The sequence below is a fragment of the Rhinopithecus bieti genome, unplaced genomic scaffold, assembly GCF_001698545.2.
Source record: "Rhinopithecus bieti isolate Rb0 unplaced genomic scaffold, ASM169854v2 scaffold_12070, whole genome shotgun sequence".
Classification (NCBI taxonomy): domain Eukaryota; kingdom Metazoa; phylum Chordata; class Mammalia; order Primates; family Cercopithecidae; genus Rhinopithecus; species Rhinopithecus bieti.
The window spans coordinates 2,438,239-2,466,123 of NW_016807449.1; the positions used below are offsets into that span (position 1 = coordinate 2,438,239).

At 49.9% G+C, this 27,885-nt stretch overlaps 3 protein-coding genes across 13 annotated transcripts in view; 2 read left to right on the forward strand and 1 right to left on the reverse strand.

The window, feature by feature from the left end:
* The window catches only part of TEAD2 (TEA domain transcription factor 2), a 22,732-nt gene extending 17,465 nt beyond the window's left edge, over positions 1-5,267 (forward strand). Inside the window, 3 exon segments of the mRNA XM_017882036.1 lie at positions 2,437-2,604; positions 3,269-3,421; positions 4,431-5,267. Coding sequence (XP_017737525.1) covers positions 2,437-2,604; positions 3,269-3,421; positions 4,431-4,544 — 435 coding nt within the window. The 3' untranslated portion in view covers positions 4,545-5,267.
* CD37 (CD37 molecule) lies at positions 5,256-10,635 on the reverse strand. 6 transcript variants are annotated; one of them, XM_017882230.1, is made up of 9 exons: positions 10,617-10,635; positions 10,303-10,451; positions 10,135-10,203; positions 8,847-8,971; positions 8,659-8,733; positions 7,858-7,962; positions 6,963-7,199; positions 6,487-6,570; positions 5,869-6,240 (listed from the first exon to the last, which is right to left on the reverse strand). In XM_017882230.1, the coding sequence occupies exons 4-9, from the start codon at positions 8,907-8,909 to the stop codon at positions 5,896-5,898; spliced, it is 909 nt and encodes a 302-aa protein (XP_017737719.1). In that variant the 5' UTR covers positions 8,910-8,971; positions 10,135-10,203; positions 10,303-10,451; positions 10,617-10,635; the 3' UTR covers positions 5,869-5,895. The 6 variants fall into 6 exon arrangements, with proteins under 6 accessions (XP_017737718.1, XP_017737717.1, XP_017737719.1 ...); XM_017882227.1 differs by having other exon boundaries at positions 10,131-10,203; XM_017882229.1 differs by lacking the exons at positions 5,869-6,240; positions 10,617-10,635 and adding an exon at positions 5,256-5,610 and having other exon boundaries at positions 10,131-10,203; positions 10,303-10,510.
* SLC6A16 (solute carrier family 6 member 16) overlaps positions 5,552-27,885 on the forward strand; it is a 33,539-nt gene continuing 11,205 nt past the window's right edge. For 2 of the 6 annotated variants that reach the window (XM_017882218.1, XM_017882223.1), the window contains exons 1-2: positions 20,612-20,793; positions 26,879-26,972. The gene's annotated coding sequence lies outside the window, so the exon portion shown is untranslated. Of the gene's footprint in view, positions 5,631-14,109; positions 14,185-20,611; positions 20,794-21,067; positions 21,228-21,638; positions 21,670-26,878; positions 26,973-27,885 lie in introns of those variants that run through there. The other 4 variants (XM_017882220.1, XM_017882219.1, XM_017882222.1 and 1 more) reach the window with 4 other exon arrangements.

The window sequence follows — 27,885 nt, forward strand, 5'->3', positions numbered from 1 at the left end:
TGTTAGCCAGGATGGTCTCGATCTCCTGACCTCGTGATCCGCCCGTCTCGGCCTCCCAAAGTGCTGGGATTACAGGCTTGAGCCACCGCGCCCAGCCGGTGCTAGCTCTTATAATAACAAAGGTGGTAGAGGGATCTAGTCTCTGAGAAGAAAGCCTGGCTAGGTGTGGTGGTTCACTCCTATCTTCCCAGCACTTTGCGAGGCTGAGGCGAGAGGATCGCCTGTGTTCAGGAGTTTGAGACTAGCTTGGGCAACACAGCGAGACCTCAACTCTACAAAAAATGATTAGCTGGGTGTGGTGGTGCGCACCTGTGGTCCCAGCTTCTCTGGAGGCTGAGGCAGGAGGATCACTTAAGCCCGGGAGGTGGAGGCTGCAGTGAGCCAAGAGTGCGCCACTGCCCTCCAGCCTGGGTGACAGAATGAGACCCTGTCTCAAAAAAAAAAAAAAAGAAAGAGAAAGGAAAGGAAAGGAAGGGAAAGGAAACGGGAAAGGATAAAAGAAAGAAAGAAGGAAGGAAGAAAGAAAAGAAAGAAAAAGAAAGAAAGAAAGCCTGCTGAGGACCTGAACTTTATTGGCCTTGCTGGGAATGTTGCTGTTCTGGAGCTTGCTGTTCACAGTTCTGGAGCTTTCTGCCGTGTGAAGCAGGGGCCTGAAACTGCGCTGGGGATGTGCAGCTGAGGGCTTAGACACTGCTGGGGCTTAAGACAGGCCTCATCAGGTCCCAGGACTGGAGAGCCACCCGCTTAGGAAGCCCAGCTGCTGAAGGGGTTCAGAGGAGCAGCTGGTAAGGTCTTTGGTTTTGCCACAGTGAGGGATGGAGCTGAGCCCCTGAGAAGACTGACCTGGCACAGTGTTAGCAACTAAAGTTAGGAAGAGGAAGAGGTGCGCCTCTCAAGGAGGTGACTCAGACCAAAGCTGTGATGAACTCTTAGGCTTCCTTAGGCCCCACTTGGCCTAGTGACACTTGGCCAGCTGTCTACACACTTGGCCACTGGGGTTATGGAGGGAGTCTGACCTCTCAGATTCGGCCGAGGGGGAAGCGCTCTGAAGAGGAGTCAGGGCTCCGCGGGCTCCGTGAAGTCCCATTGCTAGGGAATAGCAACTTGCCTTAGCAACCAGGGTAGAGGGGCTTAGAGGGAGGTGTTCATCTTGAATTGGTTGCTAAGCAGTAACTGCCTCCTTAGTAACCAGGCCCTTGGAAGGGGCTAAACTCTTGAGTTGCGGGCTTCAAGAGAAAAAGGTTGAATTGGCCGGGCATGGTGGCTCATGCCTGTAATCCCAGCACTTTGGGAGGCCGAGGCGGGTGGATCACCTGAGTTCCAGAGTTCGAGACCAACCTGGCCAACATGACAAAACCCCGTCTCTACTAAAAATACAAAAATTAGCCAGACATGGTGGCATGTGCCTGTAATCCCAGCTACTTGGGAGGCTGAGGCAGGAGACTCACTTGAATCCGGGAGGCGGAGGTTGCAGTGAGCCGAGATCATGGCATTGCACTCCAGCCTGGGCAACAAGAGCGAGACTTCGTCTCAAAAAACCAAAAAGAAAAGAAAAAAGGTTGAATTTGAATTCCAGGGTTCCTTTGGTTACTGGGGAGAGAGGGCCAAGACTGTTTTGGGGACCCAGACTTCTTCAACACGGATGGACAGTGGATCTTCTCCAGAAACCAGCCCTTGGAGAATTTTGAAAGCCTGACGTGGTGGCTCACGCCTGTAATCCCAGCACTTTGGGAGGCCAAGGTGGGAGGACTGATTGAGCCCAGGAGTTGGAGACCAGCCTGGGCAACATGGTGAAACCCTGTTTCTACAAAAAATACAAAATATTAGCTGTGTGTCGTGGCATGCACCTGTGGTCCTGACTACTCAGGAGGCTGAGGTGGGAGGATCACTTGAGCTCAGGAGGTCGAGGCTGCAGTGAGCTGTGATTGTACCACCACACTCCAGCCTGGGTGACAGAGCAAGATCTTGTCTCCAAAAACAACAACAACAAAAAAAAAAAACAAAAAAGCACTGAGGAATCAAGCCGGGAACTGCAGGGTTAGTGGGAAAACTAGGCTATGGGGCAGAGTCCTCGCTGTGGTTTTGTTTTGAGATGAAGTTTCACTCTTGTTGCCCAGGCTGGAGTGCAATGGCCCGATCTCTGCTCACCGCAACCTCCGCCTCCCAGGTTCAAGTGATTCTCCTGCGTCCTGCGTCAGTGTTCCAGTAGCTGGGATTACAAGCATGCGCCACCACGCCCGGCTAATTTTGTATTTTTAGTAGAGACGGGGTTTCTCCATGTTGGTCAGGCTGGTCTCGAACTCCTGACCTCAGGTGATCCACCCACCTCAGCCTCCCAAAGTGCTGCGATTACAGGCATGAGCCACCGCGCCCCGTAGTCTCCACTGTTTATAAGGGACGTCCCCTCTGACTCATCTGTGCCTTCCCATCTCCCAGGCGGACCTGAACTGGGGCCCAAGTGGCGAGGAGGCGGGGGCCGGTGGCAGCATCAGCAGTGGTGGCTTCTACGGAGTGAGCAGCCAGTATGAGAGCCTGGAACACATGACCCTCACCTGTTCCTCCAAGGTCTGCTCCTTTGGCAAGCAGGTGGTGGAGAAGGTGGAGGTGAGGCTGGAGGGGTGGAGCTCTGGGCGGGTGAGTGCCCAGCCACCCAGCACTTGGGGGTGCAGAATGGACCAGAAGCCATGATGGCTCAGGCATTTGGGGGTGTGCGTGGAGGGAGTGGGTCCCAGCCTCTTTTGAGGGTTTAATGCACGTGTTGGGAGCTAATGTGGAGTCCGAAGTCACAGGTAGGGATCATTCTGAGGGCTGACAGGTCATGTGTAGTATAGAGATTTAGAGTCACTGAGATTGAGAAGGGTCTTATGGATATGGAGAGATTCCTAGGGCAAGAAGGTTCAGCAGTCAGACTTAGGGGTTGCTGGAGACTTGGGGAAGTCTCAAGTTTAGAGGTTAGATAGAGTTTGAAAATGTCATGGAGGTGTCTTTGGAGGGTATCTGAGGGCTGGGAGGTTAGAGGAGTTCAGAAGTCTTTGGGGGTTCAGAGCATCACTTTGAGGGGCTTTTGATTTGCAGGCTCAGAGATCCTGAGCTGGATCCCTGAGGGTTCAGGCCCAGTCTCCGGTCACTGTGGGTGGGGTCATGAAAGGAAGGTGGCAGTGAGAGTGAGTGTGATGGCATCTTAGAGGCACAGGGTGGAGCTCAGTTCCTGGGGTGACCCATGTGTCTCTCAGCCACCATTCTCCCCACTCCCTGCCCCTTGGTTCAGACGGAACGGGCCCAGCTGGAGGATGGCAGATTTGTGTACCGCCTGCTACGCTCGCCCATGTGCGAGTACCTGGTGAATTTCTTGCACAAGTTGCGGCAGCTGCCTGAGCGATACATGATGAACAGCGTCCTGGAAAACTTCACCATCCTCCAGGTGATGCCTGGGGCTGGGCTGGAGTGGGGGCCCCCTGGGGCCCCCAGTGTGAAGGGACAGTACCTATAACAGACCTTCAGTCTAGGGGAACTCCTCACCCAGGGACTGACACAGCAGGGACTCCGAAGTGAGCCCTCAGCCTGAGGCTCTTTTAACCAGGAAACTGATGCAGTGGGGACCCCACCATTGACCCTTAGTTTAGGGGACCCCTTCACTTAGGGAACTGATGTGGTGGGGATGTCACAGCCCTCTCTCTCTCTTTTTTTTTTTTTTTTGAGATGGAGTCTCGCTCTGTCGCCCAGGCTGGAGTGCAGTGGCAAGATCTCGGCTCACTGCAACCTCTGCCTCCCGGGTTCAAGCGATTCTCCTGCCTCAGCCGCCTGAGTAGCTGAGATTACAGGCATGCCCCACCATGCCTGGCTAATTTTGTATTTTAGTAGAGACGGGGGTTTCACCATGTTGGCCAGGTTGGTCTCGAACTCCTTACCTCAAGTGATCCACCCGCCTAGGCCTCCCAAAGTGCTGGGATTACAGGCGTGAGCCACCGCGCCCAGCCCCATAGCACTCGCACGTAAGGTGGGGCCCTCCTTCCCTGGGGAAGCTGACTGGAGGTCACTTCAAGGCAGATCCTCAGCTTCTCAAGAAACATGATACGGTGGGAGCCCCTTTAACTTTTTGGACTGGTGAGGCAGAGACCCCTTGACTGCGGAACCTGCAGGGAGGGTTCTCTCTTTACCTGTGACATGATGGGGATCCCTTTTACCTGGGGAATGTGATATGATGGGAACCTGATTGACCCTGAGATGTGATACACCATCACTGCCAACACTCAGCTGAGGGAACTGACTTTTGGGCATCCCTTTCTCCTGGGGAACATGATATGGTGGCCGCCTGTTTCCTGGAGATAGAAAAGAGCCTGCTGGGTATTCCACGATAACTTGGCGGGGGTGCATAGGGGTCCCTGCCCTCCCTTCTAAGCATAAGTCCCTTGTCCTGGCCTCCCTGGCAGGTGGTGACAAACAGAGACACCCAGGAACTGCTGCTCTGCACCGCCTATGTCTTCGAGGTCTCCACCAGCGAGCGTGGGGCCCAGCATCACATTTACCGCCTGGTCAGGGACTGAAGGGGGACCCCAAAACTGGCTCACCCCCAGAACACCCTCCTCCCAAGGAGGGTCCTCCAGCTCACCTCATGCTTCTTATTTGGGGAGAGGGCTGTGATGTAAAGGGGTTGACCTCAGAGGCCTAAGCAACTGGGGCCATCCCCCCCCATTAGAGGGGCCCCCAAAACTTGGTTGGAGAGCTGAACAGGCTGGGACTGAGGAAAGGATAAACCCCAATATTGGAACCTCACAGTGGGTGTCTGAAAGGACAGATCACTCTGGAGTATCAGGGATTGTGGGGACAGGAGTGAGACAACCCCCAGGTGCAGCACTGACTTCTCAGCCCCTGGCAGGGCCCCCCCACTCCTCTGCATGTCTTGGAGGGCCCTAGTTACACATTGGCTTGTCCCCTTTACTTTTTCCCAGCCACCCCTCCCCCTGAAATTTCTGCCTCTCTCTACCACCCTCACTCCATGACCTGTGAGATCACAAAGTGAAGATTAACCCTTTCTGTACAGGAGCAGAGCCAGGTGGGCCCTGGAAATTTTTTTTTTTTTAATATAACGAGATATTTATAAGTGGGTGCTAGGGTCTTGACTTTATCTCAGCTGCACAAGTAGTGGGTTGAAGCTTTCTAATCTCATCCCCCCCACAAGTGAGCTGTGAGCTAGACTGTTTCCTCCCTCCCCTCTCAAAGTTTGTTGGTTTGTGTTCTGACAGAGGATAAAGCTATTTTACCAAAAACGCAGGGCATTTATTTGAGGTTTGGGTGAAAAATAATCTTGTGGGAAGTGGTAGGCCGACAGATGGGGGCAGGAAACTGTGGACGAAAGCCCCAGGTCCCGTGGGAGAGGTGACAGCAGCGGGGACAGGCAGCCACCTGGGTCCCCAGGGGAATGTGAAGGAGGAGGGCTCTAGGCGAACTGGGGATTAAACAAATATTTACAGGCAGCAGGGAAGTGCCCAGCGCACGTGACGGGGCAGGGCGGGACTTTGGGGAGGGCGGGGCCTAGCGGTATCCAGCTAGCCGGTTGTAGACGTGGTCCAGGTTTCTGCACAGGAATATCGAGAGCGTCATGAACCCGAGCTATAGAGAAAGGAGATGAGGTCAGAGAAGTCGAAGGGGTGCTGGCGAGACGGGGGTGATGCCCACCTGGGCGAGAAAGGTCAGGGGTGGGGCCGTGAATTGGTAGAAATTCACGGGATTTCTACGGGATAGGTAGAAATGGGCGGGACTCGAGGGAAACTGCCGCAGGGCTGGCTGGTGAGGCGGGAACAGCTGCAACAGGTGAGGGTAGGGGAAGCGCTGCTGCTATAGGTGGGGAGGCGGGGTCGGGAGAAGGAGTAAGGTCGGAAGCAAGCCCAGGGTCCTTTATTCTGGAGGCTCATCTGTCTCCCCCTGTGCCTCAGCCTCTGACTCTGCCTCGGCCTCTAATTCTGCGCCCGCACTCCCAGTATCAGGCTGGTCCTCGTCTTGAACCCACAGCGGCCAGAACCCCAAGGCCATGGGCAGCTTGCCCTGCGGGGCCTTGTCCCCCCAGTTGGGGCAGGCACCCGCCATGCCCCAACCACCCCACAGACTGCCGCTGCGCCCGCCGCCGCCGTCAGCGATCAGACTGGGCCCGGGGCTCGAACCCCTAGCGCCCGGCAAGTGCGGCTCGCATTTCCGGCGGAGTGCCCTGCGCTGTAGCTGCACGCTCATCATCATGACAGTCATCTGCGGGGAAAGGGGAGGGAGATTGCAGCCAATAGCAGGAGGTTTTCCCTGCGTGCAGCCAATCAGGGCTCCCTGAAGCTAGGCCGCCCCCCACCCCTGGTGCTGGGTGGAGCCGCGGGAGGGCTGGGGTGGGCTGCGCTCCGCCCCGAGCGCGTCCTTCCCAGGCAACCGGAGGACGCGAAATGAAGGGCAGGGCCATCTAGGGTAAATCCCGGCAGATCGCGGGTGGGGGCGGGGCCAGATCACCTCGAGTAGGCCGACGCCCAGGCAAATGCCCACTATGGAAATAAGGTTGTTGTGCAGCCACTTCTGGAGGCTCCGCGCGCAGCCCTGCGGGTGTAGGGAAAAGTTAAAGGGATTCTTTCTGGGACTCTCAAGCCCAGGGCCAGCGTTCTTTTCAGCCCGACTCTCACCGCCTTCAGGCATCTGCCCGCTCCCATAGTCACCAGGCCTCTCTCGTCTCCTTACTAGTGCACCTTCGCTTAGCCTTTTCCAAGCCTGGCCCCTCCCTAGATGTCTGTATTCCAGAGCTAGCCCCGCCTCTTCTTTAGGCCCTGTCCTTCCTACGGACCCCGCTCCCTTCAGAGGGCCCCGCCCCGCCTACCGTACCTTTCTTTTCTTGTAGCCCCGCCCTTTCTCAGGCCCCGCCCCTCACCGGCACCCCTGCCCCTCCCGCAGGCCCCGCCCTATTCGACAGGTTTCAGCTCCGAACCCCTGCCCACCTCGCGGTAGATGTGGGTGTTTGCAGGGACCGCGCAGATGTCTGTACTGTGTCTGGACCGCGCCAGCTGTCCAGACCTGCTGAGCCGGGGCAAGATCACCTTATCTAGTATTGTGGAGTCGTTGGTCGCCGACAAGTTGTAGCAGGAGCAGGGCACGCGGTGCGCCTCCGACCCGTTACCTCTCAGGATGAGAACCCGGAACCAGTCCTGCGGGGAGTGCCAGCCGCAGCAGCGCAGCTGGGAGAGGGATACGAGTCAGAGGGACCGAGACTGGAGACATATGATGTTGCGGATCAGGGGACAAGGTGATGGGTATGAGGTCAGGTCGGGGAGCAGGGGACTAAGTGGTGGGTGTGGAGTGGGGGCCAGTGGGCTGGTGTCGCGATGGGGCCGGGGCCAGGGGACATTACGGGAACATGGGGCTGGGAGACACGGGTCACGGGGTGATCTGGGGCAGGGGAAGTAGCTGCAGCGTCGCGCTCTGGACCAGAGATTGGGTGGGCGGTGCGATTGAGCCTCTGATACCCGACAGGTGAATGGGAGTGCGAGACCATGTGAGTCTCATCGGGGGCGGGGTCCGATGAAAGCCAGAGTTACTGCGGGGTAGGAAACCTGGCTAGGGTCTTGGGACTAGGGGCCTGACTACCTCCGGTCGGGGCGGGGGCGGAGTCTCTCAAGGTAGATTGCGAAGCCATGCCAGGGTCTGGGTACTGGGAGACTGGGCCATGCCGGGGCCAGTTGTGTCATCTGGGGAGTGGGGGGCGTTGGGCCTGGGAGGGGTTGGGGTACGTTCGGGTCGTAGAGCTGGGGGTGGGGGCCACATTGGGGTGGAGTCTCCTCGAAGCACAGGGCTGAGGCGGGTCAGTCCGTGAGGGAGCTGGAGGAGAGGGCTCACCTGGAACTGCACGTAGTCCCAGCTCTCCTCGGCCGCGGTCTCCTCGGGGTTGCTGCGGTACTTTTGGATGGTTTTCTCTACGATGTCCTGCAAGCTTCGCTCCAGCTGAGAGGCCACCAGTGAGGCTGGACCTCATGTGCCCCGCCCCATCCCACCCCCTCTCGGGCTGTGCCAGCCTCAGGCGGTCCCTGTGCATCTCTGGGTCAGTCTCAGATCCTCACTGAATGGCTAGCTCTGTGTACTTCAGGTCTGTCTGTTTCTCCCACTATTTCTATGGCTCATTAAGTCTCTGTCTCTTCTTTCAGGGCATCTTTTTCTTTCTCTTGTTCTTTTTCCTGTGTGTTTCCCTTTGGAGCTGTTTATCCCTCTCTCCCTTGGTCCGGGTCGGTGTGTCTATTTATTTTTTGAGACAGGGTCTCACTCTGTCACCCAGGATGAGTACATGGCTCACTGTAGCCTCAAACTCCATGGCTCAAGTGATCCTCCCACCTCAACCTCCCAAGTAGCTGGGACCCCTGGTGCGCACCCTCACACCCGGATTTATTTTTTAATATAGATGGGGTCTCACTGTGTTGCCCAGGCTGGTCTCAAACTCCTGGACTCAATCCTCCAGCCTCAGCCTCCCAAAGTGCTGGGATTATGGGATTACAGGCATGAGCCACCAGGCCCAGCCTCTTATTTCTCTTTATTTAGGTCAGTCCCTGTCTGCCTTTGTTTCTCCGTCTCTCTCCACCCCCTCCCACTACTCTGTTCCCCCTCCTCTCTGCTGGGGGTGGGTGGTGGCCACTGCAGGAAGCTCACCTGGGCCCGCTGAGTGGAGATGAGGATTCCCAGGGTTATCTGCGTGGCAAACAGGAGCAGCAGCATCCCAAAATACTGGGGAGCAGAGTGGAGAGATCAGGCTGACCACCCTCGCAACCTTGGCCCAGGCCATTTTTGAGGGTGGGGATACGAGTGTTCCTAGGGATGGAGAGGGATGAGGCACTCACCAGGCCCAGGAGGCAGCGGAGCTCCTTGAGGGCCCCCACACAACCCAGGAGGGCGAGGCCCATGGTGAAGACTCCAGAGATGGCCAGGACTTTGGACCAGATCTGCAGGGGCACGAAGGCCAAGCCTGGGAGAGGTGAGGGGAGCAATGATGAGCCGGGTGGTACAATTCCAGGCAGCCCCATTTCCCGCCTAGGCAGCCGCCCAAGTGGGGAGCAGTATCCTGGTGCCCTTCTCTCTGGGACTCTGTCCCTGCCCCACCCTGAGTCCCTGTCTCCTTCTGAAACTTTCTCTTCTTTCTGGGCCTCTTTTTCCTATCCTTGGATCTCTCTCTTCCTCTCACCCTCTCCTTCCTCCTTCAGCTCCTCCTCATCCCCAGTAGTTTCAGCCCTATCACTTGTTCTGTGACCTTGGCTTGGCTCTTGAAACCTCCCTGAGGCCTAGGGGATGGTATCTATTTCTCAGAGTTTTTTTGGTTTGTTTGTTGTGTTTTTTTTGTTTTTGTTTTTGTTTTTTTTGAGATGGAGTCTCGCTCTGTCACCTGGGCTGGAGTGCAGTGGTGTGATGTCGACTCACAGCAACCTCCGCCTCCCAGGGTCGAGTGATTCTCCTGCCTCAGCCTCTCTAGTACCTGGGATTACAGGCACGTGCCACCATGCCTGGCTAATGTTTTGTATTTTTTAGTAGAGACAGGGTTTCACCATGTTGGCCAGGCTATTCTCGAGCTCCTGTCCTCAAGTGATCCACCTGCCTCGGCCTCCCAAAGTGCTGGAATTACAGGCATGAGCCACCACACCCGGCCCCTAGGGTCATTTTGAGGGACACACGGGAATATGTGTTCAACCCAGTCCTCAACGCAGGGCAAAGACTTCTTAAATATGAACATTTAGGGTCATATTTCATTATTATTTAGGGTCATACTTCATTATTTTTTTCCTATTACTATTAATGTTATTTCGGCTATTTTACTTCCTTGCTATATGACATCCATCAAGGGACTTCCCCTCTCTGAACTTCAAGAGAGGGGAAGGTTTGTGGGGGCATCTGACCAGCCACAAGGCCCGACAGATAGGAAGTGCTTGAGAAATGGCTCTCATGGTCATTGTATGCACAACCCCATTTGCCGGAAGACGCAGGCTCCGAGAAGCGAAGCAGCGGTGAGCAGTGGATGGGAGCCTGTGGCCTGCCTGCAGAGTAGGGCACCATGGGTCTCCTTGACACAAGGGAGACCACAGGAAGTCACTTGGGTTGGGGGAGGCCCTCCCACCTGCCCCAGCCCCCCTCACCCACAAAGGACACGAAGCTGGTCTTGTCGATGAGGATCCAGATGCCGAAGCAGAAGATCAGGCTGCCCAGGACCTGAGGAGTGGCAGATATGGTGGTGGGCCACGGGGGAAGATGAGGGCAGGGTTAGCGGCAGGGGCTGGGCCCGGGCTGGGGAGCCATGAGGCAACTCACGAAGAAGAAGAGGTTGAAAACGAAGAGGAAGTATTTGATGAGGCTGAGGCAGCTCTCCTGGGCCGACATCTTCACCTAGAGGGGTGAGCGGTCCACTCACCACACAGAAGAGGTACTGACAGTAGGGGAGACAGGGAGAAAGACAGAGGCTGAGAGAAAGAGAGACGGAGAGCTGAGACAGAAAGGAAGAACCCCGAAAGAGGAAGTTCCAGGGGTGGGGCTCCACCCCCTCCTGCTTCATGCAAGGTGGCTTTCTGGCTCTCTCTCTGTCCCTGTCTCCCTCACCTGCCCCACTGGGACACACACTGTGGTACCTGAGGGGCCTTGGAATTTGTGGGCACCAAGGACTCACGGGGCAGCCCCTCCCAGGTCTCCATGTCTCAGGCGCTGGGGGATCTAAAGGGACACCTGATCTACTGTACCCACCTCTGGGTGTGGGGACCCCGGGGCTGACCCTGGACAGCAGCTGACCTCACAGACACTCTGACCTCATGGCCTGCTAAGCTCTCCCATCTCTGCATCCAGCTGTGTCTCCCCTTCCCCGCCCTGGGTCTCTTGTTCCTCCTCTCTGGGTCTTTGTCCCCACCTTCTTGCCACTCCCCATCTCTGTCCCCTTCTCTCAGCAAAGTCTCTCCCTCCTCTGGGTCTCTCTCCTCCTGTCCCCTGGGGTCTCTATTCTCCCTCTCTCTGTGTTTCTTTATTTTATTTATGTATTTGTTTCTTTTTGAGACAGGGTCTCACTTTTGACCCAGGCTGGACTACAGTGCGGCAAATAACTCACTGTAGCCTGGGCTCAAGCAATCCTCCCACCTGAGCCTTCCGAGTAGCTGGGATTACAGTGTACACTACCACGCCTGGCTCATTTTTGTATGTTTTGTAGAAATGGCGTCTTGCTATGGAATGGGAGTGCTTTTTCTTTTTATATTTAATTTGAAAAAACAGAGACGGGGTCTCGCTAGGTTGCCCAGGCTGGTCTGGAACTCCTGGACTCAAGCGATCCCCCTGCCTTGACCTCCCAAAGTGCTGGAATTCCAGGCGTGAGCCACTGTGCCTGGCCTTTCTCTGTGTTTCTGGTCCCTTCTTTGGGTCCCTTCCTCCTTTCTCTCTTCATCTCTCTTTTGTTTTTGTTTTTGAGACAGTTACCCAGGCTGGAATGCAGTAGTGCAATCATAGCTCACTGCAGCCCGGATCTTCCCAGGCTCAAGCAGTCCTTGCACTTCAGCCTCCCAAGTGGCTGGGACTACAGGTGCACACCACCAAGCCTGGCTGATTTTCTTCATTTTTTGTAGAGATGGGAGTCTCACTGTGTTGCCAGGCTGGTCTCAAATTTCTGGGCTCAAGTCATCCTCCTGCCTTGGCCTCCTAAGGTGCTGGGAGTATGGGTGTGAGCCACTGTGCCCAGCCTGTCTTCCTTTCTCTGTCTCCCCCTTCCCTACTTGTCTTTGCACCTCTCAGAGTCTGCAGCCTGTTCTGGACCAGGGAGCACCCAGATGCTGGGGGCAGGGGCTGGGTACCTGGGGAAGTGAAAGTGCTACAGGCTCGAGGTGGGAAGGTCCCTGGGAGTGGAGAGGGCGCTGGGCCGTGCCAACACCCCCAGCGGAAGCTGAGCATCAGGCGGTACTTCCTGCCTCTGCAGTGGGGCCTGAGGAGCAGAGGCCCCAGAGGAGGAGGCAGTGAGCCTGGGATCCTGACAGTCAGATCTGGGTCTGCAGTGCCTGGTTGCAGGTGCACACCCAGTGTCCTCTGCAGTTTTCCCCTGATGTCCCCAAATTCTCTCACCTGGTTTCCTCATCTGAGGCAGCCCCACCATCTGTCTAGTCATGGGGTCAAAGCCCCATCTTGTCCCCTCTCCCCCAACAGCGCATCAGTCTCTAAACCAGACCCCTCCTGCCTCCTGAGTCTCCACTCCACCCCTCTTCTCTGTCCTGAGGGCTCAGGTAGGCTCCGGGCTCCTGCTCTCCTACCTGGACCCTGACTCTAGGCTTCTCCCTGGCTTCTAGTCTCTCCCTCCAGTCTATGCCCCACAGAGCCCCAGAGGGGTCTTTTTGAAACCCAGACCTGAGCCACACAGTTCTGTATCCAAACACTGAGTCACCACCCCGCTCATCCCTCAGATTTTATTTTTTCAGTTGTTGTTGAGACAGAGTCTTGCTCTTCGCCCAGGCTGGAGTACAGTGGTGCAGTCGGCTCACTGCAACCTCCTCCTCCTGGGTTCAAGTGATTCTTCTGCCTCAGACTCCTGAGGCTGACCTCGAACTCCTGACCTCAAGTGATCTGCTCACCTCGGCCTCCCCAGGTGCTGGGATTACAGGCATGAGTCACCACACCCGGGTTTTTTTTGTTGTTGTTGTTTGTTTTGAGATGGAGTCTCACTCTGTTGCCCAGGCTGGAGTGCAGTGGTGCGATTATGGCTCACTGCAACCTCTGCCTCCTGGGTTCAAGCGATTCTCCCGTCTCAAGCCTCCTGAGTAGCTGGGATTACAGGCGTTGCACCACCACACCTGACCAATTTTTGTATTTTTAGTAGAGACAGTGTTTTGCCATGTTGGCCAGGCTGGTCTTGAACTCCTGACCTCAAGTGATCCACCTGCCTCGGCCTCCCAAAGTGCTGACATTACAGGTGTGAGCCACCGCGCCCAGCCCCTCAGCTTCTGTTTCTAACCACCACCAACGCCTCTGCTCTACCACTGACATACATTGCAAACCCACCCACTTCTCTCCAAGGCCACCATCCTAAGTCAGGTTCCCATTGTTTTCTACAAAAATAATTATAGCTGATTGTAATGGGTTGCATGTCGTTCTCCAAAAAGATAGTCTATGTCCTAATCCTCAGAACTTGTGGTGACCTTATTTGGAAAAAAGGGGTTTTGCGGGTGTAATTACATTCAGGATCCCAAGATCCTGAATTATCTGTGTATCTGTGTGGCCCCTAAATATGATGACAAGTGTCCTTTTTTTTTTTTTTTTTTTTTTGAGACAAGTCTGTCACCCAGGCTGGAATGCTGTGGCACAGTCTGAGCTCACTGCAACCTCCGCCTCCCAGGTTCAAGCAGTTCTCTGCCTCAGTCTCCTGAGTAGCTGGGAGTGCACACCCAGCTAGTTTGTGTTTTTAGTAGAGGTGGGGTTTCACCATCTTGGCCAGGCTGGTCTTGAACTCCTGACCTCGTGATCCACCCACTTCGGCTTCCCAAAGTTCTGGGATTACAGGCATGAGCCACCGCACCCGGCTGACAAGTGTCTTAAGAAACACACAGCGGAGAAGACACAGAAGAGGAGAGCACCATGTGATGGTAGACACAGAGACTGGAGTTCTGCAGCTACAAGCTGAGGAACTCCTGGAGTCACCAGGAGCTGGAAGATGCAAAGAACTGATTTTCTCTCAGAGCCTCTGGAAGGAGCGGGGCCCTGGTGACACCTTGATTTTGGACTCTGGCCTACAGAACTATGCAAGAATAAATTTCTGTTGTTCTAAGTAGTAAGTCTGTGGTAATTTGCTATTCAGCCATAGGACACTAATACACCAGTCCCTTCTTCCCACCCACTGATCCTTCTTCACAGGTGAGTTCATGAGTAACCAGAAGTCAAAGGGTAGGTGGCAGAGTGCAGTGGTGCAATCATGGCTCACTGCAGCTTCCATGGTCACCAACTTGGTTTCTTTTTTCCTAGGCACACAGGAGGACTTCATTTCCCAGGTCTCCTTGCAGTGAAGTTGAGGTCATGTGACTGGTCTTGGGCCAATGGAATGAGTGCAGAAGGGACGTAGCCCATTTCCAGACTCAGTCTAGAATGTCCTCCATAATCCTTACTCTTTCTGCCTTCACTCACTGGCTGCAGGAAGCTGAGAATTATCCTTGGACTTACATAAAGCATTTTGGACTTTATGTAAGTAAGAACCTATTGTATTAAGCTACTAAGATTTTAGGGTTGTTTGTTAAAGCAGGTAACCTTAAACATCCTAACAACTACAAATAGAATACCTGTTACTGCATACACTATATATATCAAAACATTATTATGGGCCAGGTGAGGTGGCTGTAATCCCAGCACTTTGGGACACCGAGGCAGGAGGATCACATGAGCCCAGGAGTTCGAGACCAGCCTGGGCAACATAGTGAGACCCTGTCTACAATAACAAAAAAATTATCTGGGCTTTGGTATGTGCCTACAGTCCCAGCTACTCAGGAGGCTGAGGGAGGATTGCTTGAGCCTGGGAGATCGAAGTTGCAGTGAGCTGTGATTGCACCACTGCACTCCAGCCTGGATGACAGAGCAAGACCCTACGGGGTGGGTGGGAGGGGAGGAACACCAGGAGCTACCAGAAACTGAAGAGTCAAGGAAGGATTCTCCTCTGAGCCTTTGAAGGAAATGGCGTGCTTACACCTTAATTTCGGACTTTTGGCATCCAGAACTGTGAGATTATATATATATATATATATATGTATATGTATATATTTGTTGCTTTAAGCCACTAAGTTTGTAGTAATTTATACAGCAGTCTCAGGAAGCCAATACACCTGCTCAATCAGACACTCTGGGGGCGGGGCCTAGCAATCTGTGTGTGGGGTTTTTTTTTTTTTGAGTCTCACTTTGTCAGCCAGGCTGGAGTGCAATGGCACAATCTCGGCTCACTGCAACCTCTGCCTCCCGGGTTCAAGCAATTCTCCCGCCTCAGCCTCCTGAGTAACTAGGATTACAGGCGCCCACCATCATGCTCAGCTAATTTTTGTATTTTTAGTAGAGAGGGTTTCACCAATTTGGCCAGGCTGGTCTTGAACTCCTGACCTCAGGTGATCCACCCACCTTGGCCTCCCAAAGTCCTGGGATTACAGGCAAGCCACTGTACCTGGCCTGGCGATCTGTATTTTAACAAGCCTTCCTGGTGACTCTGATGTGCACTAACATTTGAGAACAGCAAGTCTACCCATTTAATTCACCTGATCCCCTCCTCCTTTATTGGCAAATTCCCTCTTGCTTTTCCTCCTTCCTTTTTCACTGGCTGGTTCTCCTCAATCCTCAGTGGATCTTCCTTTTTCTAGCTTCTAAAATTTGGGGAGTCCCAACCCTTTCCAGCTACACTCACTCACGAGATGATACCATGCAGTCCCATAGTGTTCGTGGCAATCTTCAATACTGTTGACTTATCAATTTATATGCCTAGCCTCAAACTTTCCTCTGAACTGCAGACTCGGGGGGATTCATTTCCCAGGTCTCCTTGCAGTGAAGGACAAGTTAACCTCTCCCTTTGGCTGTGTAATCGACATCTCAAACTTAACACGCCCAAAACGAGACTATTGATTCCCTCCCACCTCGTGCACACTCCAGTGCTTTCCTTTTCAGTAAATTGTTACTTCATCTTTCAATTCTGCAGGCCCAAAGTTTTGGAATTTTTTTTTTTTTTTAGGTCTCGCTGTGTCATGCAGGCTGGAGTGCAGTGGCATGATCATGACTCACTGCAGCCTCAATCTCCTGGGCTCAAGTGATCCTCCCACTCAGCCTCCTGAGTAGCTGGGACAACAGATGCGTGCCACCACACCTGGCTAATAAAAAACAATTTTCTTTTCTTTCCTTTAAGTGACAAGGCCTTGCTATGTTGGCCAGGCTAGTATCCTACTATCCTAGCCTCAAGCAATCCTCCCACCTCGCCCTCGCAAAGTGCTGGAATTACAGGTGCAAGCCACTGCTCCCGCCTGAGTCATTCTTGATTCCTCTCTCTCACCCCCAAACCTAATCACCGTTAGTTTTCTAATGGTCTGTAACAAATTACCCCAAACTTAGCAGTTGAAAACAATAAACATTTCTTAGGCCAGCAGCAGTGGCTCACGCCTATAATCCCAGCACTTTGGGAGGCTGAGGCAGGCGGATTACGAGGTCAGGAGTTCGAGACCAGCCTGGCCAACATAGTGAAATCCTGTCTCTGTTAAAAATACAAAAATTAGCCGGACATGGTGACACATGCCTGTAGTCCCAGCTACTCGGGAGGCTGAGGCAGGAGAATCACTTGAATCCGGGACGTGGAGGTTGTGGTGGGCTGAGATCGCACCACTGCACTTCAGCCTGGGCAACAGTGAGACTCTGTCTCAGAAAAGAAAAAACAATAAATATTTCTTATCTACTGTAGTTTTTGTGGATCAGGAATCAGGGAGCAGCTTATTTGGATGAGTTCTGCTCAGTGTTTTATGAGGTTGCAGTCAAGATGTTGGCTGGGGCTGCAGTCATCTGGAGATTTAACTGCGGCTGGAGGATCCACTTCACCATGGTTCACTCACCTGGTGCTGGTTGCTGGCAGGAAATTTCAGCTCTTCTCTTATATGGATCTCTTCACGGATTGCTTGAGTGTCCTTGCCGTATGGTGGCTGGCTTCCTTTAATAAATCAGTTGAAGGGAATGGGCAAGTGAGAAACAGGAATGCTTTTTATGACCTAGTCCCGAAGTTCCCCACCATTACTTCTGTTCATTGGAAGCCAGTCGTTAAGGAGAGACTGCACTCAAAGGTTGGGGAAATAGACTTTATTTTTCAAAGTGTCAAAGAATTTGCAGACGTATTTTAAAACCACCGCACAATCCGTCAACAAATCATGTCGGCTCTATTCTTGAAGTAGATCCAGAATTTGACCACTTTTCACCATCTCCATGGCTATTACCGAGATCTAATCACCACCATCTCTTGCCTGGACTAGAGATTTCCTCCTTACTGGGCTCTCTGCTTCTATCCTTAGCCCACTGATACGATTCGGCTGTGTCCCCACCCAAACTCTCATCTTGAATTGTAATGTCCATAATCCTGATGGGTCAAAGGAGAGAGCAGGTGGAGATAATTGAATCATGGGCGTGGTTTCCCTAGGCTGTTCTTGTGATAGGGAGTGAGTTCTCACGAGATCTGATGGTTTTATAAGGGGCTCTGAGGGTTTTATAAGGGGGCTCTTCCCCACTTCGCTTGTGGAGAAGGTATTTTTCCCCCCTTTGCCTTCTGCCGTGGTTGTAAGTTTCCTGAGGCCTCCCCAGCCAAGCTGAACTGTGAGTCAATTAAACCTCTTTTCTTTGTAAATTATCCAGTCTTAGGCAGTTCTTTATAGCAGTGGGAAAACAGAGGAATACACCCATATACCCTATTCTCTGCCCAGAAGCCAGGGGGGTCCTGCTGTTAAAATGAAAGTCACTCCTTGACTCACAACCCTCAAATAGCTTTCATCTCACCCAGAAAAAAAAAAAAAAATTTCCGACCATGACCCATAAGGGCCTCCAAATGATAGTCTGGCCCCTGCCACTTCTCTGATCTGATCTGATCTGTTGCAACCCTTTCCTCAATCACTGGGATCCATTCATATTAGACTCCTTGCCATTTCCAAGTGTACTTCTGCCTCAAGGCCTTTGCTGTTGCCATTTTCTTTGCCTGGAATGTTCTCCCGCATGCTGTTCACAAGGCTCCCTTCCTCATCTCCTTCAGCTCTCTGCTGAAATATCACTTCCCCCAAGGGTCCTTCTTGACTACCCTGTCTAAAGTAACTCCCTGTCAGCACTCTTACTCTCTGAAATTCTTTCTGTTTAGGCATGTACTCTCTTTGTGCAACTGGAATGTAAAATCTTTTTCATAACTGTATCCCAGGGGTCTAGGATAGTGTGGGGCACATAATTCAATAAATATTTATTGACCGACTGAGACTTTTCCTGGTGCCTTGAACTCACAGTTTGCCCTGCCTCAGGGCCTGTGGACAGCCTCGAGGCTTGAGATGTTCACACACAGTTTTCACCTGGTAAATCATCCTTTAAGCCTCAGCTCTAGTGTTATTTCCTTAGAGAAATCCTCCTTCTAAATTAGGTCTATGGGCCAGGTGCTGTGGCTCATGCCTATAATCCCAGCACTTTGGGAGGCTGAGAAGGGCAGATCATCTGAGGTCAGGGGTTCGAGACCAGCCTGGCCAACATGGTGAAACCCTGTCTCTACTAAAAATATGAAAATTAGCCAAGTGTAATGGCAGGCACCTGCAACCCCAGCTACTCGGAAGGCTGGGGCAGGAAGAATTGCTTGAACCCGGGAGGCGGAGGTTGCAGTGAGCTGAGATTGTGCTGCTGCACTTCAGTCTGGGTGACAGTGAGACTCTGTCTCAAAAAAAAAAAAAAAAAGTAGATAAAATAAATAGGTCTATGGCCTTTTTCTGTCATAACTTTTTTTTTTTTTTTCTTGAGACAGGTTCTTACCCTATCACCCAGGCTGGAGTGCAATAGTGTGATCTTGGCTCACTGCAACTTCTGCCTCACGGTTTTAAGTGATTCTTGTGCCTCAGCCACCTGAGTAGCTGGGATTACAGGTGTGCACCACCACGCCAGGCTCATTTTTGTATTTTTAGTAGAGATGGGGTTTCACCATATTGGTCAGGCTGGTCTTGAACTCCTGGTCTCATGTGATCCGCCCACCTTGGCCTTCCAAAGGGATTACAGGCGTGAGCCACCATGCCTGTTCTGTCATAGCACTTAATACAATTTATAATCATGTAATTATTTGTGATATTATCATATATCTGTTTTCTTGTTGTGTAAAGCAAAATGAGGGCAGGAATGGGGTCTGTTTTGTTCTCTACACTATTCCCAGTTCCTAGCATTTAGTAGACTCTCGATAAATACGTGTTGAAGGATTGAATGATTCCCAAGAATTGTGATGAACTCTTATAGCACCCCCAAAATTTCTTCTTCATCTCTTTGTTCAATCATAACAATTTAAGCCTGTGACTCTCAAAGTGTGGCCCAGGGACTCCTGGGGGCTCGTGAAACACTTTTGAGGTTCCTTCCATGAGGTGAACATTATTCTTTTTTTTACTTTTCGTGTTTTTTTTTGATGATTTTTATGAGATGGTATCGTCGCTCTGTCGCCTCGAGGCTGGAGTGTCAGTGGCCGGAGCTCATGCTCACTCAGCAGCTGCCATCCTCCCGGTTACAGCTTACATACTCCCTGCCTCAGCTGTCTTGCCTAGAATAGGAACTGAGGTACTACATGTGCGGCTCGTCCTTAGATCGCCCGGCTGAGGTTGTTGTATTTTATAGTACTGAGACGGTTCACCCATGGTTATGGCCAGGGTGCGGTCTTGATCTGCACTGATGCGCGCTGATCCGCCTCGCTCTACGGCCTCCCAAAGTGCTGGGATTACAGGCTTGAGCCACTGCGCCCGGCCAAACATTATTTTCATAATACTACTAGGTTGTTATTTGCCTTTCACTCTCATTTCCTCTTTGAATATAGTAATGTTTGCCAGAAGGTACAAGACATGAACTATTTTGACACACTTGGTGCAGAAGCAGATATGAGAATCCAGCTGTCTTCTATGAAGCCAGACATTAAAGAGATTTGCAAAAATGTAAAATGCCATTCTTCTCCCCAAAATTTCTTGAGACGGAGTCCTGCTCTGTCGCCTAGGCTGGAGTGCAGTGGCAAAATCTTGGCTCACTGCAACCTCCACCTCCTGGGTTCCAACGAGTCTCCTGCCTCAGGGTCCTCAGTAGCTGGCATTACAGGCCTGTGCCAACACGCCCGGCTAATTTTTTTTTTTTTTACTTTTAGTAGAGCGGGGTTTCACAATGTTGGCCAAGCTAGTCTCGAACTCCTGATCTCGTGATCCATCTGCCTTGGCCTCCCAAAGTGTTGGGATTACAGGCGTGAGCCACTGCACCCGGCCCCAAAGTTTCTTTTGGTGTAGAAATTATAGTTATTTTAAATAAAAATGTTATTTCGACACATTTTTAAACAATGATTATTTTAGAAATTTATTTTAATACTGATAGATACAACTTACATAAACATACAACCCATATAAATATAACTCATAAATTATTGGAGTCCTTAATAATTCTTAAGAGACCACAAAGTATGAGAACGGATGACCTAAGTAAATCTTCGAGTTTTTTATTCTTGTCTGCAACCTAGTAGGCTTCTGACAACGTCCCTCTCTGCCTTGTTGGACGCATATTTAAGGTTTGCTTTCTAGGAGGCGATCTTTAAGTGTGAAAGGTTTGAAGGCTAGAAGGAATGAATGAGACGATTCTCCCACTTCATCACCTCTTCTTCCTTACGTGGAAGTGGAAGCAAAGCGCATGCATCAGAGAAGGGACTTGTCTTAGAACCCTGCCTGAAGTGTGGCGTCGTGGGTGTCTGGGATGGGATGGGATATGGGGTGTGGGGTGTGGTGCAGCGCGTGAGCAGTCAGAGGATGTGCGCACGTGCGTGCAGGGAGAGACCAGGGAGTTGGGGAGGGTGCAGTGGCGAAAGCATTCGCTATGGTACTAGGGAAGGACTGAGGGGCCGTGGCGGCGGCGGCGGCGCATGCGCAGAGAATCCGCGGGAAAGGCCGCGAGCCACGCAGATCGAAGGGTGTTGCCCGAACCGATCCGTCGATGCCTGAAGGGGCCTGAAGAGGTTGCTAGGCTTCTCAGCTGGGGCTTCTTCCCCCTCATTTTTGTCTGACTGGCTGGACTGAAGAACCTGGCAGAAGCCTCGGGGCTAGGGTGAGGGTCACTTGGCCCAGGGAGCCCTGAAACGTTCCCAGATCTGGGGTGTGTGGGGCTGGGCGCCATTTTCCAGGCCTGGGCTCACTGGGCTCCGCTGACGGGTGACAGTTGGCTGGGAGCCTCCTGGTTGCCCTGGGCTCTGTGGAGCTGAGGAGGCAAAGGGGTCCCTCCTTTACCCCCTACGTAGGACACAAGAAACTGTCTTCCGCTTTCCTCGCTCATCCAGTCTGAGTTTGAGCCAATTCCTTGACAGGATTCAGCCATCAGTCCCTGCCTTTGGGGAAAGCCATCAGTGTCAACTGCCTGGGTGGCAGAAACCCGGGTCCAGCCCCTTCACTGGTCTGTTAGGGCAGTTATTTTCTGCTTTTTGAAGAAATGGGACACCAGCTCCCTATTTTCCTTTTTTGGAGGTTATAGTTCCAGGGAAGGAGGTAATGTGAGGGGAATGGGCATTTCTGGGGGATCCTGAGCACTCCCCACAGGGCATGAGCTCAGGAGTTGCTTGGGATGACGGTGCAGGGGCGCCATGGAGGGTTGCACCCATATGGGAGGAGGAGTCTGCCTGGGGCTCAAGGGGCTTTATGGGTGTTGAAAGTGGCCAGTTGGCCAAAACTCAGTTCTCTCACTTCAGTAAAGCTTGTTTTTAAGGACAACTATTCTAGAATGTGTTTAAGAAACATGAATCTATTATTTTTTATTTATTTATTTTGTTGAGATGGAGTCTCACTCTGTCACCCAGGCTGGAGTGCAGTGGTGTGATCTCAGCTCACTGCAACCTCTGCCTCCCAGGTTCAAGCAATTCTCCTGCCTCAGCCTCCCGAGCAGCTGGGACTACAGGCGCACGCCAGGCTGATCTCAAACTCCTGACCCCAGGTGATCCACCGGCTCCAGCCTCCCAAAGTGCTGAGATTACAGGCGTGAACCCCCGCACCCAGCCTATTATTATTATTTTTATGAGACAGGGTCTCTCTCTGTCTCCCAGGCTGGAGTCCAGTGGCACGATCACTGCTCACTACAGCCTCGAACCTCTGGGTTCAAGCAATCTTTCCACCTCAGCCTTTCAAAGAGCTGGGATTACAGGCTGAGCCACTACAGGCCTGGTTTTCAGTTATTTTGGGTGTATACCCAGAAGTGGAATTGCTGGATCATATGGTAATTCTATTTTTAAGTTTTTGAGGAACCACCATAGTGTTTTCCATGGTGGTTGCACCATTTTACATTCTGACGAGCAAGGCATAAGGATTCCAATTTCTCCACATTCTCACCAACAGTTCTTATTTTCTGCCTTTTTATGTTAGCCATCCTAATGGATGTGAGGTGTTATCTCATTGTAGTTTTCATTTGTATTTCCTTAATGATTAGTGATGTCAAACATCTTTTCATGTGCTTTTTGGAGACTGGTATGTCTTCCTTGGAGAAATGTCTATTTAAAAGTCTTTTGCCCATTTTTGAATTGTGTTGTTTGTTTCTTTGTTGTTGAGTTTTAGGAGTTCTCTATATATTCTGAATATTAATCTCTTATTAGACGTATGATTTGCAAATATTTCCTCCCATTCTGTGGGTTGTCTTTTCACCCCTTCGATAGTGTCTCTTGATGCACAAATTTAAAACATTTTAATGAAGTCCTGTTTGTCTGTTTCTTCTTTTGTTGCTTTTGCCTTTGGTGTCATATCCAATAATTCATTGCAGATGCACTATCATGAAGCTTTTGTCATATGTTTTCTTCTAAGAATTTTCTAATTTTAAGTGTTACATTTAGGTCTTTGGTTTATTTTGCGTATTTGTATGTGGTGTCAGGTAAGAGTCCATCTTTACTCTTTTGCATGTACATCATCCAGTTTTCCCAGCATCATTTGTTGAAAAGACTGTCCTTTACTCACTGAGTGGTCTTGGCACCCTTGTAAAAAGTCATTTTTCCATATATTGTTTCTGGGCCCTCTATTCTGTTCCCTTAGTCTGTATCTTTATGCGGGTAACACACTATTTTGATTACTATAGCTTTGTAATATTTTTTGAAATCAGGAAATGTGAGTACCCCAGCATTTTTCTTCTTTCTCAAGATTATTTTGGCTATTCAGGGTCCCTTGAGATTTCATGTTAGTTTTAGGACGTGTTTTTCTGTTTCTGCAAAAAAATAATAAAATAGGCCGGGCGCGGTGGCTCAAGCCTGTAATCCCAGCACTTTGGGAGGCCGAGACAGGCGGATCACGAGGTCAGGAGATCGAGACCATCCTGGCTAACACGGTGAAACCCCGTCTCTCCTAAAAAAAAATACAAAAAACTAGCCGGGCGAGGTGGCAGGCGCCTGTAGTCCCAGCTACTCGGGAGGCTGAGGCAGGAGAATGGTGTAAACCCAGGAGGTGGAGCTTGCAGTGAGCTGAGCTCCGGCCACTGCACTCCAGCCTGGGCGACAGAGCAAGACTCTGTCTCAACAACAACAACAACAACAACAAAATAATAATAATAATAATAAAATAATAATAAATAAAAAAGCTACTAAATCTGTAGATTGCTTTGGGTAACACTGACATCTTAACAGTATTAAGTCTTCCAGCCTGTGAACATGGGATATTTTTCCATTTATTTATGTCTCCTTTAATCTTTTTCAGCAATGCTTTGTAGTTTTCTTTGTACATGTCTTTCACCTTCTTGTTTTTTTTTTTTTTTTTTTTTTCTTTTGAGATGGAGTTTCGCTCTTGTTGCCCAGGTTAGAGTGCAATGGCACAATCTTGACTCACTGCAACCTCTGCCTCCTGGGTTCAAGCGATTCTCCTGCCTTAGCCTCCTGGGTAGCTGGGATTACAGGCATGTGCCACCATGCCCGGGTAACTCAGTAATGGAGTCGGGGTTTCTCCATGTTGTTCAGACTGGTCTCGAACTCCCGACCTCAGGTGATCCCCTGCCTTGGCCTCCCAAAGTGCTGGGATTACTGGTGTGAGCCATCGTGCCTGACCAAGTTAATTCTTAAGTATTTTTTTCTTTCTGATGCTATTACAAATTGAATTGTTTTCATAATTTTCTTTTCAGATTGTTAGTGTATAAAAATGCAACTGAGTTTTGATTGTTGACTTTGTATCCTGCTACTTTGCTGAATTCATTTATTAGCTCAAAAAATTTTTTGATGAAATTTTTAGGATTTTCTACGTATAAGATCATACCATCTTTCTAGTTTGGTTTCCTTTTATTTATTTATATTTTTGCCTAATTTCTCTGGCTAGGACTTCCAGTACTATGTTGAATAAAAGTGGCAAAAGCAGGCATTCTACACTTGTTTCTAATCTTAGAGGGAAAGCTTTCAGTCTTTCATCATTAAGTATGACATTTGCTGTGAATTTTTCGTATATGGCTATTATGTTGGGATATTTTCCTTTTTTTTTTTTTTTTTCTGAGACATGGTCTCACTCTGTCACCCAGGCTGGAGTGTAATGGTGTCATCATGGCTCACTGTAGCCTTGACCTCCTGGGCTGAAGTGATTCTCCCACCTCAGCCTCTTGAGTAGCTAAAAAAATTTTTTTGTTGAAATGAGGTCTCATTATGTTGCCCAGGCTGTTTTTTTGTTTGTTTGTTTGTTTGTTTGTTTTTGTTTTGTTTGTTTGTTTTTTGAGATGGAGTCTTGCTCTGTCACCCAGGCTGGAGTGTAGTGGTATGATCTTTGCTCACTGCAACCTCTGCCTCTGGGGTTCAAGCGATTCTCCAGCCTTAGCCTCCCAAGTAGCTGGGACTACAGGTGCATGCCACCACATCTGGCTAATTTTTGTATTTTTAGTAGAGAGCAGGTTTCACCATGTTGGCCAGGCTGGTCTTGAACTCCTGACCTCAGGTGATCCACCTGTCTCGGCCTCCCAAAGTGCTGGGATTACAGATGTGAGCCACTGCACCTGGCCCCAGGCTGGTCTTGAACTCCTGGATTCAACTGGTCATCAGGCCTCCCAAAGTGGGGATTACAGGCATGAGTCACCATGCCCAGCCATATTTTCCTTTAACTCCTAGATTGTTGAGTTTTTTTTTTTTTAAATCATGAAAGGGTATTGAGTTTTGTCAAATGTTTTTTCTGCATCAATTGAGATGATCATGTTTTTCTTTCATTCTGTTAATGTGGTGTATTATATTGATTGATTTTTGTATGCAGAACCATTCTTGCATTCCAGGAATAAATCCCACTTGGCATGGGGTATAATCCTTTTAATATGCTGCTGAATGAGGTTTGGTAGTATTTTGTTGAGGATTTTTGCATCAAAGTTCATAATGAATATTGGTCTGTAGTGTTCTTTTCTTGCAGTGTCTTTGTATGGCTCTGGTATTAGTACAATGTTGGCCTCATAGGATGAATGAGGAAGTGTTCCCTCTCCAAGTTTTTGGAGAAGTTTGAGAAGGATTGATATTAATTCATTGAAGGCTTAGTAGAATTCACCCATGAAGCTATCAGGTCCAGAGCTTTTCTTGTTGAGAGATTTTGATCGCCAATGAGATCTCCTTACTAGTTATTGATCCATTCAGATTTTCTGTTTCTTTGTGAGTTAGTCTTAGTGGATTTTGTATTTCTAGCAATTTGTCCATTTAATCTAGGTTGTCCAGTTTATTGGAGTACAGTTGTTCATAGGTTCATAGTACTCTCTTATAATCCTTCCTATTTCTGTAGAATTGGTGATAATGTCCCCATTTTCATTTCTGATTTTAATAATTTTAGTCTTCTCTTTTTTGCTTAGTACATCTAGTTAAAGGTTTGTCAATTCTGTCGATATTTTTAAAGAACCAACTTTTGAATTCTCTATTGTTTTTCTATTCTCTATTCATCTCTGCTTTGGATTTAGTTTGCTTTTCTAGTTTCTTAAGTTTTAGAGTTAGGTTATTGATTCAAGGTCTGTTTTTTATTTATTTATTTATTTATTTTTTTTTTTTTGAGAGGGAGTCTTGCTCTGTTGCCCAGGCTGGAGTGCAGTGGTGTGATCTTGGCTCACTGCAACCTCTGTCTCCTGGGTTGGGTTCAAATGATTCTCGTGCCTCAGCCTCCTGAGTAGCTGGGATTACAGGTACCCACCACCACGCCCAGCTGATTTTTGTATTTTAGTAGAGATGGGGTTTCAGTATGTAGGTCAAGCTGGTCTTGAACTCCTGACCTCAGGTGATCCACGCACCTCAGCCTCCCAAAGTGCTGGGATTACAGGCGTGAGTCACCACGCCTGGCCATATTTTTCTTGATTATTAAAGTAATACAGGTGAGTGGGGAATGGTGGCTTGTGCCTGTAATGCCACCTACTCTGGAGGCTGAGGCAGGAGACTCACTTGAGCACAGGAGTTCGAGGCCAGTCTGAGCAACATAGTGAGACTCCCATCTTGAAAAAAACTTTTAAAAATTAGCTAAGTATGGTGGCACATGCCTATAGTCCTAAGTACTTTGGAGGATAAGGTGAGAGGATCCTTTGAACCCAGGAGTTCAAGGCTGCAGTGAACTATGGATCATGCCACTGCATTCCAGCCTGGGTGACAGAGTGAGAACCTGTGTCTGAAAAAAAAGTAATACAAGATTTTAAAAAATGTAATGTAAAATCAGGGATAAGGATATAAACATACTTGTAGCCATCATCACTTTTTTTTTTTTTTTTTTTTTTTTTTTTTTGAGACAGGATTCCCCAGGCTGGAGTGCAGTGGCGCGATCTCGGCTCATTGCAACCTCTGCCTCCCGTGTTCAAACGATCCTCCGGCCTCAGCCTCCTGAGTAGCTTGGATTACAGGCGTGAGCCACTGCGCCCGGCCTGATCATCTTCTCTATATTGATGTATTTCCTTTCAACCTTTCATTGCATTTTTAAATGTAGTAGAGATAGAACTAAAGATAGAAATTTGTATCTTAGTTTTATATTTTTAACCTGTAATTGAATTATAAGCATTTTCTTGAGTAACAAAGAGCTCTTTGGAAGCTGTGTCTCAGAAGCAATTATCCATGTCACCCAAATGTGCCAGTGCTGCCTGGAAGCCCACCTACTGCCTCTGCTTTTGGAAAGCATGCTCCTTCCCCCACTGAAAGAAAACTCCAGTTTCCCCTCTCTCTTCCTCTCTTTCATGTAACTTTTTTCTTTTTCAGCACACTCCGTGCCCGTTTTCTTGTATTTGAAGAGCCAACAGAAGTTCAGAGTGGCAGGAACTTGGAGACCAAGGAGAATAGCCCCAGATGCGAGGTAGAACACCATCCTTTTGCTGGAGAGAGAGCAGTAGGTGGAGATGGAGAATGAATAAATTAACAATCAATAGATAATAAAATCAGGAGATGAGAAATGCCATGAAGTAGAGAGAGTAGCGGGTAGGTAGCTGCTATTTTAGATAGGTGGACAGGGAAGACATCTCTGGTGAGGCTATATTTGAGTAGAGATCTGAGGGTTTTACGGATTAGAAAGCTCAGAAACGTAAAGTAACTTTTCTAAGGTTACAAGGCAGATTTAGTATTAAATTAGTTTAGTTTTGTTTCATTTTTAAATTCAGAAGCCCTCTATAAATAGTACTTCAGTGTTCTTAGAAATCCTTTGATTTCAGGCTGGCTGCAGTGGCTCACACCTGTAATTCCAGCACTTTGGGAGGCTGAGGTGGGCGGATCACTTGAGGTCAGGAGTTCAAGACCAACCTGGCCAACATGGCAAAACCCCATCTCTACTAAAAATACAAAAATTAGTCAGGTGTGGCAGTGGGCGCCTGTAATCCCAGCTACTTGGGAAGCTGATGCAGGAAAATCTCTTGAACCCGGTAGGTGGGAAAAAAAAAATCCTTTGATTACAAGGTTTCCTGACTTTTGGGTGTGTCTGTCTCTATCCCTATGCCGTGCAAGAAAACTTTTCTGTTTTTTTTTTTTTTTTTTTTTTTTGGGGGGGTGTTCTTTTTTTTCCTGTTCCGGTGCAAAAAAACTTTTTTTTTTTTTTTTTTTTTTTTTTTTTTGGGATGGAGTCTCACTTTGTCTCCCAGGCTGGAGTGCAGTGGCCTGATCTCGGCTCACTGCAACCTCTGCCTCCCGAGTTCAAGCGATTATCCTGCCTCAGCCTCCGAGAAGCTGGGATTACAGGTGCCGACCACCACACCCAGCTAATTTTGTATTTTAGTAGA

What these genes read in the sequence shown, in the direction of transcription:
- CD37 (XM_017882224.1), bottom strand. Translation starts at nt 10,543, where the DNA reads ATGAAGCAGGAGGGGGTGGAGCCCCACCCCTGGAACTTCCTCTTTCGG. An exon ending in TCTCCACTCAGCGGGCCCAG is followed by an intron (nt 7,963 to 8,658) that starts GTGAGCTTCCTG and finishes GTGGCCTCTCAG; the next exon opens with CTGGAGCGAAGCTTGCAGGA. An exon ending in TGGGCGTCGGCCTACTCGAG is followed by an intron (nt 6,241 to 6,486) that starts GTGATCTGGCCC and finishes CTTTCCCCGCAG; the next exon opens with ATGACTGTCATGATGATGAG.